At 42.7% G+C, this 13,049-nt stretch overlaps 1 protein-coding gene across 1 annotated transcript in view; it reads left to right on the plus strand.

Annotated features, from left to right (window-relative positions):
* The window catches only part of LOC132882484 (zinc finger protein 850-like), a 122,916-nt gene extending 110,885 nt beyond the window's left edge, over positions 1–12,031 (plus strand). Inside the window, exons 17-20 of the mRNA XM_060915600.1 lie at positions 7,985–8,105; positions 8,266–8,358; positions 8,547–8,669; positions 11,026–12,031. Of these exons, the coding sequence (XP_060771583.1) occupies positions 7,985–8,105; positions 8,266–8,358; positions 8,547–8,669; positions 11,026–11,861 (1,173 nt within the window). The 3' untranslated portion in view covers positions 11,862–12,031. The remainder of the gene's footprint in view (positions 1–7,984; positions 8,106–8,265; positions 8,359–8,546; positions 8,670–11,025) is intronic.
* Positions 12,032–13,049: the final 1,018 nt, after the last annotated feature.

Below are 13,049 nucleotides of genomic sequence, written 5' to 3' on the forward strand. Positions count from 1 at the left end.
AGAAGTAAAGTAGCATAAAGCCCTATTCAGACTGGATTAGTTTTACATCGGGCAGTATATCTGGGATTTTAATCCCATCTGAATCAGTCAGTAATTTTTTACGCCCTGGGTGCATGTGTTTGGAAAGTTTATGCTGTATTTTACCTTCTATAAAATGACTGCTAGAAATAACCCATCTCATTATCTCTAGCCACTTTATCCTGTTCTACAGGGTCGCAGGCAAGCTGGAGCCTATCCCAGCTGACTACAGGCGAAAGGCGGGGTACACCCTGGACAAGTCGCCAGGTCATCACAGGGCTGACACATAGACAACCATTCACACTCACACCTACGGTCAATTTAGAGTCACCAGTTAACCTAACCTGCATGTCTTTGGACTGTGGAGGAAGCCGGAGCACCCGGAGGAAACCTACGTGGACAACATGTAAACTCTGCACAGAAAGGCCACAGGGCTCGAACCCAGAACCTTCTTGCTGTGAGGCAACAGCGCTAACCACTACACCACCGTGCCGCCCTGGGCTAGGATATGCAGGAACAAAATAAACCTAGCCATGCCCCAATATCAGTGTTGTCAGTGTCAATTTTAGCTTGCAAATTCATGTCCCCCAGACATGCCAGGACACAGGAAAATCTCCTCACACAAACCCCCCTTCCAGATAGTCGAAACTGCTGAGTCGGGGGGGAACCCCACTTTCCTTTGTTTAAGCATCACACAGCTCTCAGGACCAGGGGGATCTGGAGTTTATACCCCTGTTAACAGAGCCTGTTCAGCATCACCAAAAGATGACCTAAACAAGAACAAAAAAATATTTAAAGATTAAGTGAAGATAGTTGAAGTCATAAATCCCAGTCTTTCTGGCGCCTTACCAGCAGATGGGCTCAACAAACTTTACGACTGCTGCTAACCTCAAGCTGACCCATTTTTAATCTACAACCCCGATTCCAAAAAAGTTGGGACAAAATACAAATTGTAAATAAAAACGGAATGCAATAATTTACAAATCTCAAAAACTGATATTGTATTCACAATAGAACATAGACAACATATCAAGTGTCGAAAATGAGACATTTTGAAATTTCATGCCAAATATTGGCTCATTTGAAATTTCATGACAGCAACACATCTCAAAAAAGTTGGGACAGGGGCAATAAGAGGCTGGAAAAGTTAAAGGTACAAAAAAGGAACAGCTGGAGGACCAAATTGCAACTCATTAGGTCAATTGGCAATAGGTCATTAACATGACTGGGTATAAAAAGAGCATCTTGGAGTGGCAGTGGCTCTCAGAAGTAAAGATGGGAAGAGGATCACCAATCTCCCTAATTCTGCGCCGACAAATAGTGGAGCAATATCAGAAAGGAGTTCGACAGTGTAAAATTGCAAAGAGTTTGAACATATCATCATCTACAGTGCATAATATCATCAAAAGATTCAGAGAATCTGGAAGAATCTCTGTGCGTAAGGGTCAAGGCCGGAAAACCATACTGGGTGCCCGTGATCTTCGGGCCCTTAGACGGCACTGCATCACATACAGGCATGCTTCTGTATTGGAAATCACAAAATAGGCTCAGGAATATTTCCAGAGAACATTATCTGTGAACACAACTCACCATGCCATCTGCCGTTGCCAGCTAAAACTCTATAGTTCAAAGAAGCAGCCGTATCTAAACATGATCCAGAAGCGCAGACGTCTTCTCTGGGCCAAGGCTCATTTAAAATGGACTGTGGCAAAGTGGAAAACTGTTCTGTGGTCAGACGAATCAAAATTTGAAGTTCTTTATGGAAATCAGGGACGCCGTGTCATTCGGACTAAAGAGGAGAAGAACGACCCAAGTTGTTATCAGCGCTCAGTTCAGAAGCCTGCATCTCTGATGGTATGGGGTTGCATTAGTGCGTGTGGCATGGGCAGCTTACACATCTGGAAAGACATCATCAGTGCTGAAAGGTATATCCAGGTTCTAGAGCAACATATGCTCCCATCCAGACGACGTCTCTTTCAGGGAAGACCTTGCATTTTCCAACATGACAATGCCAAACCACATACTGCATCAATTACAGCATCATGGCTGTGTAGAAGAAGGGTCCGGGTACTGAACTGGCCAGCCTGCAGTCCAGATCTTTCACCCATAGAAAACATTTGGCGCATCATAAAATGGAAGATACGACAAAAAAGACCTAAGACAGTTGAGCAACTAGAATCCTCCATTAGACAAGAATGGGTTAACATTCCTATCCCTAAACTTGAGCAACTTGTCTCCTCAGTCCCCAGACGTTTACAGACTGTTGTAAAGAGAAAAGGGGATGTCTCACAGTGGGAAACATGGCCTTGTCCCAACTTTTTTGAGATGTGTTGTTGTCATGAAATTTAAACTCACCTAATTTTTCTCTTTAAATGATACATTTTCTCAGTTTAAACATTTGATATGCCATCTATTTTCTACTCTGAATAAAATATGGAATTTTGAAACTTCCACATCATTGCATTCTGTTTTTATTTACAATTTGTACTTTGTCCCAACTTTTTTGGAATCGGGGTTGTAATAAGTATGCTTATGTCTAATAATTTGTGAATAGTTAGAGATTATTTACGTGTGTTTGATTCATTGTGAAGCTCTGATTCTTCATGATTTCAGTCAGATATTATGATGTCCCCTTCCACATATTGAGGGCATCCTTTCCTTTTTGGTTGCTGTTATTGTTTGCAGGGGAGACTTATTAGGAGTGGGTGGAGCCTGGTCTTTAAAACCTCCTCTGTTCTGACATCTGGTGGAGAACTTTTGGAGCTGAATGGCCACCACACCAGTGTTGGCTTGTCTTTACGTACTTTATCATTTTCTTCCCATTTTTCTTTTTATAGTTTAAAGGTCCCATGGCATGGTGGTTTGTTGATGCTTTAAACGGGCTCGTGGAGGCTTCCGGATGTTATATCCTCAGGCTTTCTCGAAATGAACCCTCGGCACGTAAATATAGCCTCCTGGGAGAAAGCCCCATTTCAGCGCTTTTCTCAGTGCGTCGTTTTGCTAATGAGAAGCAGGAGGCGGGGAAGGGTAGAGGGTGGGGGCGGGCCATGGGGGGAGGGGGAGGGGCTTGACCAAGCTGCGCACACACATACTCGCTGCTATTAGCGCCTGTAGCCACACTGCTAAGACAAAACCCCGTTCTCCCTCGGACTCCTTTCGTAAACTCAATGTGACACAGAGAACAGAGAGTGAGAGTGTTCGGAGTGGTAGTTTACGAACGTATAATACCCTAGGCTTGAACACGCACTCCATAACCAAAGAGGATAGAAGCAGCAACTACAACAACATATCGCTTATCCAACAGAAGACATGCATTGCGGAGCAATAGTCAAACATAAGCTCATAAGTTACAGTCAATTTCCAGACTAAACTCAGTTTAACAGAGCATGCTGCATGCTCTTTAGTTTTGTAGCGCAGATTACCTGGCTAACTGCAGGAAGCAGTTAGCTGCACAGCTAATGTAGCCATTGCTAGGCTAACGCACCGATTTTAAAACACGGCAAAACGACCAGTTATACACTTACTTGTTCGGTGTTTGTTGCTGATGCGGCAGGGATGCTTGGTACGGACCCAGGCTTCAGTGACAGTTGATGTGCAAAACCTGCCCTGTACTGTCCCAAGTTGTGGAAACATTCCTCAGGAAAATGCTTCCGACAAACATACACCGTCTTAGGTAGACTCGACGGCGTATTATTGAAGTAAATAAAATTAAGCCACTGCGTCTTCAGGGGCTCTCCCGTCGGCAGTAAAAACAGACTCTTTTCTGTGTTGTCACATCCATGTACAGCGCAATTTCCATGTTTCGCTCGCTTAGGTGATGCCATGTTGTTGTGTCCTCTATGGTCTCCTCACTACAACTGGGTGGGGCAATCCATACAGTGGGTGGGAATCCAGAGGGGGGGGCGTGGGGATCATCTCCCTTGCTGACGTAGTAAAGGGAAGAGCTTATCAACGCGCCGTTTTGACGCGCCATTCTCAAATGTTGGGCATAGTTTGGTTTACACATTATGAAATTTCTAGCCACTGGGGTGACTTAAGAAGGTCAGAGGAACTCATTTTAACGTTAAAAAACCTCAGAAAGTGAAAATTTCATGCCATGGGACCTTTAAGTTTTATAATTTAATAAAACTCCGACCTAGAAAACAAGCCTATTCTGACTTTCTCGTTTATGTTGCAACCAGTGTTGTCGGCCGTAACATAATTGAGGGCTCATCCGGGATTTGAACAGGAGACCTCTCACACCCTAAGCGAGAATCATCCCGCCAGACCAAATAACCCACATATATGTAATTGGCATTAGTGTGTGCTTATCAATGAGTTTTATAACCATGTATAAAACTACTTTGAAAAAATTGCACCTCTGGAATGTCTGGATCACATTCCCCCAGACCATTCCCAATGGGGCGAGGTCAAAGGCCCAGTGGCCAGATGGCTCTTTTGTATAATTAAATATAAATGACTAGCTCACAACAAAACTGCCATGCATGCCCAAAACTTTGAGCTCTTCACTGTGTAACATCGACACAAACCTCCAACGTTGCAAACACGCCGCTCCAGCTGCAACGTAAAGAGTCCAAGAAACTTCAAGCTCTTCATTTTAATGGAAACCTCGCTGACCCATTCTACGAATCTCCACTATGCAGAGATTCACCTGTCAAGAAACTCTAAGTGCTTTGTTGGGCATACTATCGAGACGAAACCTCCCCTCTGTGAACTTACTGCTCCAGCTGCAACACAAAGAAACTTTGCAATGTTCAAGAAACTTTTAGCCACAAGACCCACAGAACTAAAACCTCAGGAACACTTTAAACAGTCCAGCGGCGAGCTCATCTTCATAGCAGCACGAGAATTTACAGAAAATGCACAAGTAACAAACTTCCATCCAGTGATTTTGATAACCTCGGTGCTTTTTGATGTTTTTCTTTAAAAGCTTCTCAGCATAAGATGTTTCCTGCGTTTAAATCTACCGCCACGGTGTTGCATTGAGTCTCAGGCTTCAAACTGGTTAAGACAGTAACTTGGTCTTATAGTCAAGTCAAACTTTAATCATTTAATTTTCACAATCGATCTAATCCTTTCATATTTTTTTGTGTTTTAAAAATAAATGTCGTGTGTCTTTATAAAGATTTGTGATTCACCGTTTTGTTTCATCATGATTTCAGTTCCTGGGTTGCTTGCGGTTCGTTACCTAACCTCTTAACTAAATTAATCTTTCCCCTAAGTTACAATGGAACTCTTTTTGATTGCGCAGTAAAAGGAGTTTTGCTACAGTCTTATTACAGACACCTATTTATGACTAATTTCAGTGGATGGAATAGTTCCTGTTTAGGTTATGGAATAATCCTGTGTTACTATTTAATTTCACCTTTAATTTAATCTAAATTTTTCCTTACAGATGCCTATATTGTTAAAATGATATTAAATTTTTTTTTCTTTTGGTTTCTGTATTTTACTTCTTAGAAAAATACCTTAATGCTTAAACATTTCCTTACCTACAGTAGCTATGTAAGATAGTAAGAAAAATAAAATAGAATAAAATAAATTAAAAGAAATAAATACAAAATATACAGAAATATACAGGTACCAGTACTGACAGATGAGATAGAGCAAACAAGACAGGAAAGAAACAACAACACAGCAATACAACAATACATACAGTAATAGGGTCTCCATCCCAGAATCCCACAATTTCAAAGGTCATTGAAGGCAAGTCTAAACAGGTGTGTTTTGAGAGAGGTTTTAAACACTGACACCTCAGATGCAGATCTCAGTTCCTGTGGTAGACTATTCCAGAGACGTGGGGCATAGACACTAAAGGCCCTGTCCCCTTTCATGGAAAGCCGTGCACGTGGGACCATCAGCTGTCCCTGGGATGCAGATCTCAGTGACCGTAAAGGGACATATGGACTTAACATGTCCACTATATATGTTGGAGCACGTCCATGTAATGCTTTAAAAACTGTCAGTGCTACTTTGTACTGGATTCTAAACTTCACAGGGAGCCAATGTAGGTCCGCCAATATGGGTGTGATGTGATCTCTTTTCCTGGCTCCAGTAAGTAGCCTAGCTGCTGCATTTTGGACTAGCTGTAAACGTGCAAGAGATGATTCACAAATGCCAGTGTAAAGTGCATTACAATAGTCCAGTCTTGAGGTAATAAAAGCTATGACGATGAGTTCATCTTGCTCATCACTTGTAGCTGCTAAATTTAGTCCATTTTGTGTCGAGTGGTCTTTCAGTTATTTCTTGTCTCATGAGAACGTATCCTCTGAATACAGTTAGGTACATAAATATTTGGACAGAGGCAACATTTTTCTAATTTTGGTTCTGTACATTACCACAATGAATTTTGAACAAAATTCAGATGCAGTTGAAGTTCAGACTTTCAGTTTTAATTCAGTGGATTGAACAAAAATGATTGCATAAAAATGTGAGGAACTAAAGCATTTTTTAAAAACAATCCCTTCATTTCAGGGGCTCAAAAGTAATTGGACAAATTAAATAATTGTAAATAAAATGTTCATTTCTAATACTTGGTTGAAAACCCTTTGTTGGCAATGACTGCCTGAAGTCTTGAACTCATGGACATCACCAGACGCTGTGTTTCCTCCTTTTTAATGCTCTGCCAGGCCTTTACTGCAGCGGTTTTCAGTTGCTGTTTGTTTGTGGGCCTTTCTGTCTGAAGTTTAGTCTTTAACAAGTGAAATGCATGCTCAATTGGGTTGTGATCAGGTGACTGACTTGGCCATTCAAGAATATTCCACTTCTTTGCTTTAATAAACTCCTGGGTTGCTTTGGCTTTATGTTTTGGGTCATTGTCCATCTGTATTATGAAACACCGACCAATCAGTTTGGCTGGATTTGGCTGGATTTGAGCACACAGTATGTCTCTGAATATCTCAGAATTCATTCGGCTGCTTCTGTCCTGTGTCACATCATCAATAAACACTAGTGACCCAGTGCCACTGGCAGCCATGCATGCCCAAGCCATCACACTGCCTCCGCCGTGTTTTACAGATGATGTGGTATGCTTTGGATCATGAGCTGTACCATGCCTTTGCCATACTTTTTTCTTTCCATCATTCTAGTCAAGGTTGATCTTGGTTTCATCTGTCCAAAGAATGTTCTTCCAGAACTGTGCTGGCTTTTTTAGATGTCTTTTAGCAAAGTCCAATCTAGCCTTTTTATTCTTGAGGCTTATGAGTGGCTTGCACCGTGCAGTGAACCCTCTGTATTTACTTTCATGCAGTCTTCTCTTTATGGTAGATTTGGATATTGATAGGCCTACCTCCTGGAGAGTGTTGTTCACTTGGTTGGCTGTTGTGAAGGGGTTTCTCTTCATTCTGCGATCATCCACCACTGTTGTCTTCTGTGGGCGTCCAGGTCTTTTTGCATTGATGAGTTCACCAGTGCTTTCTTTCTTTCTCAGGATGTACCAAACTGTAGGTTTTGCCACTCCTAATATTGTAGCAATTTCTCAGATGGGATTTTTCTGTTTTCGTAGCTTAAGGATGGCTTGTTTCACCTGCATGGAGAGCTCCTTTGACTGCATGTTTTCTTCACAGCAAAATCTTCCAAATGCAAGCACCACACCTCAAATCAACTCCAGGCCTTTAATCTGCTTAATTGAGAATGACATAACGAAGGAATTGCCCACACCTGCCCATGAAATAGCCTTTGAGTCAATTGTCCAATTACTTTTGGTCCCTTTAAAAACAGGGTGGCACATGTTAAGGAGCTGAAACTCCTAAACCCTTCATCCAATTTTAATGTGGATACCCTCAAATGAAAGCTGAAAGTCTGGACTTTATGTCCATGTTCATTATATAATTATAACTTGAATATGTTTCAGTAAACAGTTAAAAAAACCAAAATTTGTGTCAGTGTCCAAATTTATATGGACCTAACTGTATATAAAGACTTGACTTTCTTTGCTAAATAAATATTATTGCTCTTTGATCATTAGATTTTGGGGGATGCACAGACAGAAATAGGTGGAGGGACTTCAAGCTCTTTGGGAGAAATCACCCCTGGGGACCATCATAAACGCGTCAAAAAGGAAGAACCTGAAGATGAAGGCTACCTCTGTAAGAGAACATGGCACGTTACAGTCCTGTCTGATGCTGAAAAAATTATTTTTATTCAAATGTGGGCCAGTTTTTTACTGAGCCAGCCGCCAAGTACATCGCTGCCTTGGCCTGCTTTTTATATTTTGTACTTTTTTACATTTAAATATAATTTTTTCAGGTGCTGGGACGTCCAGCCCTGTAGGACACGTCACCCTTGTTGACCTGCAGAAACGTATAAAAAAGGAAGAACCTGAAGATGAACCCAATCTCTGTAAGACCACATGGTGTATTGGGGTCCAAACTGGAGCTCAAGAACACGTTTTAGAATTAATAATTGACTGGGCAATGTGACTGGACCTTTGCCAAAATTTCCCCCTGCCCACATTATTGTTCTTTTTTGCACTTTTTAAAGTTTTACTCGAGATTAAATTATTTAAAATTTAAATGATTGAATTTCAGGTGAAGACACAACCGTGGGACAAATTACCCCTGTGGACCAACAGAGTAAAGGATTTCAAAGTAAGCACATAAAAGAGGAGGAGTCTGAAGATGAAGGCTTCATCTGTACACCAGCAGTCTGTGGTAAAGTATCACCATCACTTTAACATTAAATGTCAGTTCACAATTTATTAAAAATAAAAAGGTATAGGAAGAGATGTAAAAACGTTTGGTTGATCCTTGAGAAAATTATATTACAGTCATCTCCATCCCATCGAACTTAAGGTACGTCTCTTGATCATGATTGAACAGCATGAGACTACGAACACCATGTGTAACACCGCACACACTGAAGTAAAAATGTGATCAGGTCAGACAGCACACCTCTGGAAGCTGTCCAGATCTTAGCATGTTTGGCTTTGATATTTACGTCACACTGTCACCTTTCTGTGCATGTCCATGATATTTTCACAGCTACACCAAGCCACAAAAAAGCATTTGAACAACGTTATGAATAACAGGTGACTCGGCGTGTGTGTTTCGATCATTCAGTTGGCTCTTCAGATCTGTACTCAGGTCCTGCTTGTGTGTTGTATGGGGATTCTTCCCATGGGTAGAGAAGCTAACTACATCTAACATGGAGGTAATAAGGGCTGGGGCTTGGGGGTCATTTTAGAATTTCAGAGTTAATCTCTCCATTTGATGGATTGTGAGATGGTAATAGGGCTGCAGCCATATCTATGGGGGAAGCCATGGCTTGAAGGTTAGAGAAGCAGCTTTGGGACCAAAAAGTCACAGGTTCAATTTCCTGGTCCAGCAGGAATGAGCAAGGCCTAACCCTGAACTGTTCCCCGGGCTGCTCTGGGTATGTTGTACATCGCTCTGAATAGGAGCGTCTGCTAAATGCCTATAATGTAATAAATATCCCAGATTGGACCTTAAGCCTGGAGGTGCCATGGGCTCTTCCCAGAGCTGTTCAACATCTAGAATTGGTCGAGTCTGTTAATGACGTCCATTGTTTTGTTAGTGGGTGCTGGGATTAAATCTTCACATGCCTTGAGTTTGTAGGCAAACTGAGATATTTTGATGTTGTCCCTCTCATGTGATCACTAAAGTTCCTTGACAAAATCAGGAGTAATCCTTTGCATTGGAATCACAGTAGGCTGCTTGGTTTTAGCCCTGCGAAGGAGAAAGAAAACACAAGTCAAGCATGTTGCTTTTCCTTTTTTTGGCTCTTGTTTGGGGTGTTCCAGTGTTTAGTCATCCCATGAATGATCAGAAGGGTATGGCTGCCCATGATGGCTTGACACTATGTGCTGTACTGGGGCTTTTGATAATGTAGGTATCCTCTGCTGCACCTGGGTGCAGGACGGTATCCGCCTCTTCTGAGGTGAGGTCAGTGTCCTCCACTCCACCTTTCTTTCCTGCTGCTTCTGAGGTCAGTTTGTTTCTTGGACTCATTTCAAGAAACAGTATTTGGGGGAAGCCATGGCCTAACAGTTAGCGATGCACCTTTGGGGCCAAAAGGTCACCAGTTCGATTCCCTGGACCAGCAGAAATGGCTGAAGTGCCCTTGAGCAGGGCACCTAACCCCAGGCTGCTCTGGGTACGTTATCTGTTGCTCTGGATAAGAGCATCTGCTAAATGCCTGTAATGTTCCCAGACCCTCTTTCTCAATAGAGCTTCTTCTTGTCCTCCACCTTCTGGATCTTCCAGCCCCTGTCAGATGGAGCATCTGTCTTTCACAGCTGTGTTTTGTGGCTGCACCAAGTTTCCTAAACAGTTCCGTAACATGGATCTCTATATCCCCCTGAGCTTTAAAATTTCTTTAATTTCATGTACAATATATTCCCATTTTGCCTTATGTCTGTATGTTGTTTTATACTGTACTATTATTCATCCATGACCGTGAGCTGGCCTAGTGGTTAGCGTGTCCGCCTCTCGACCGGAAGATCACGAGTTCTATTCGCGGTCAGGCCATACCAAAGACCATTGTAAAAATGGTACCTACTGCCATCTGGCAAGGCACACTGCAATACAGATGTGAGTGGGGAAGTCAAACTCTCATGGTTACCAGAGGACCAGCCCCCCACTGTAACCCTAGCTGTATAGGCGAGAGGCCGAGGGCTACAGAAACGGAGATCAGCACCGCACCCATGTGCCTCAAAGAGCTGGTTAGTACTCGGACAGGAGACTGCCTGAGAAGACCAGATCCTAGCATGAGAGGGACTTTGACTTTTGATTATTCATCCATGGCATTATGCTCTGCAAAAAGATTAGTAGAGGACATCTGAATAATATTTTTTTTTTTAGTTGTTGTATCGCACTATATAATCTTGTTAGTCAATCAGTGAAAGTTCAGTGGGAGTGTTATGTAATGCTTTCTACTTGTTTTGATCATGAATAATTTATGAATACTGTTACACTTGTAATTTCCTACAAATGGTCGTGTTCCATTTCACAGTCATTTTCTAATATTTATCTTTTCTTTTTGCTTCAGAATGGAACGATGCCCAGTTAGAAGTCTTCACCTGCTCCTTGTGCTCGCGTTCCTATACATCTCAAATTTACCTCCACAAACACATCAGAAGATACCACTATGAGGAACATGAGAGACTGATGAAATCAGGAGAGATTAAACATGAGAATTCGATACCTACTAGCAGCTCCAATATTCAGCAAACAATCTTTGGCAGTCTGAACTGGAACACATCTAATGAAGTGCAGAAAGAAGTCTATCCCTGCTCACAGTGTGGAAAGAGTTTTGCTCAACAGAGTGATCTCCAAATACATCAGTGCATTCAGGCAGGAGGGAAGCCGTATTGCTGCTCGCAGTGTGGGAAGAGTTTTGGTCGGCAGAGCACTCTCCAGCAACATCAGCACATTCACACAGGAGAGAAGCCACACCACTGCTCAGAGTGTGGCAAGAGCTTTGGTCGACAGAGTACTTTACATCAACATCAGCGCATTCATACGGGAGAGAAGCCATTTCAGTGCTCGCAGTGTGGAAAGAGTTTTATTACTAAGCGGTATCTGAAAGCACACCAGGTCATTCACAAGGGAGAGAAGCCGTATCACTGCTCAGAGTGTGGGAAGAATTTTATTCGACGGTCAAACCTCCAGATACACTGGCGCATTCACACAGGAGAAAAACCATACTGCTGCACAGATTGTGGGAAAAGTTTTTCGCAGCAGAGTTCTCTCCAACAACACCAGCGCATTCACATAGCAGAGAAGCCAATTCAGTGTTCCCAATGTGGACAGAGATTTACTTATTCTGGTGCATTTAAAGTACACAAATGCCCCAAAATGGAGCCATCAGCTTGTGTAGCGTAACGTAAATTAAGGAACGTTGCTATAAAGCTAATTTATCGAGCTAGCATGATTTGTTTAAGGTATGTATACACCGATCAGTCATAACATTCTGACCTTTGAGAGGTGAATTGAATAAAATTGATTGATTGATTTATCTCATTACAATGGTAACTGTCAAGGGGTGGGATATATTAGGCAGCAAGAAAACAGTCAGTTCTTGAAGTCGATGTGTTGGAAACAGGAAAAATGGGCAACCGTAAGGATCTGAGTGACTTTGACAAGGGCCAAATTGTGATGGCTGGATCCGAGCATCTCCAAAATGGCACATCTTGTGGGGTGTTCCTGGTATGCAGTGTGCAGTACCTACCAAAAGTGGTCCAAGGAAGGACAACTAATGAACCGGGAACAGGTTCATGGGTGTTGAAGGTTCACTGATTCACATGGTCCAATCCCACAGAAGAGCTACTGTAGCACAAACTGCTGAAAAAGTTAATGCTGAGACCTTTTGTTTTAGCCAGTGTTAACTTTTTCAGCAGTTTTTGCTACAGTAGCTCTTCTGTGGGATTGGACCATATGGGCTACCCTTCATGCCCCTTGCAAATCAACGAGCCTTTGACACCCATGACCCTGTCAACGGTTCACCAGTTGTCCTTCCTTGGACCACTTTTGGTAGGTACTAACCACTGCATACCAGGAACACCCCACAAGATGTACCAGTTTGGAGATGCTTAGACCCAGTCATCTAGCCTTCACTATTTGTCAAAGTCACTCAGATCCATACACTTACCCATTTTTCCTGCTTCCAACACATCAACTTCAAGGACTGACTGTTCTCTTGATGCCTAATATATTCCACCCCTTGACAGGTGCCACTGTAATGAGATGATCATTCTCATCTCATTATCTGTAGCCGCTTTATCCTGTTCTACAGGGTCGCAGGCAAGCTGGATCCTATCCCAGCTGACTACGGGCGAAAGGCGGGGTACACCCTGGACAAGTCGCCAGGTCATCACAGGGCTGACACATAGACACAGACAACCATTCACACTCACATTCACACCTACGCTCAATTTAGAGTCACCAGTTAACCTAACCTGCATGTCTTTGGACTGTGGGGGAAACCGGAGCACCCAGAGGAAACCCACGCGGACACGGGGAGAACATGCAAACTCCACACAGAAAGGCCCTCGCCGGCCACGGGGCTCGAAC

Source organism: Neoarius graeffei, chromosome 3 (genome assembly GCF_027579695.1).
Source record: "Neoarius graeffei isolate fNeoGra1 chromosome 3, fNeoGra1.pri, whole genome shotgun sequence".
In the NCBI taxonomy this organism is placed as follows: Eukaryota; Metazoa; Chordata; class Actinopteri; order Siluriformes; family Ariidae; genus Neoarius; species Neoarius graeffei.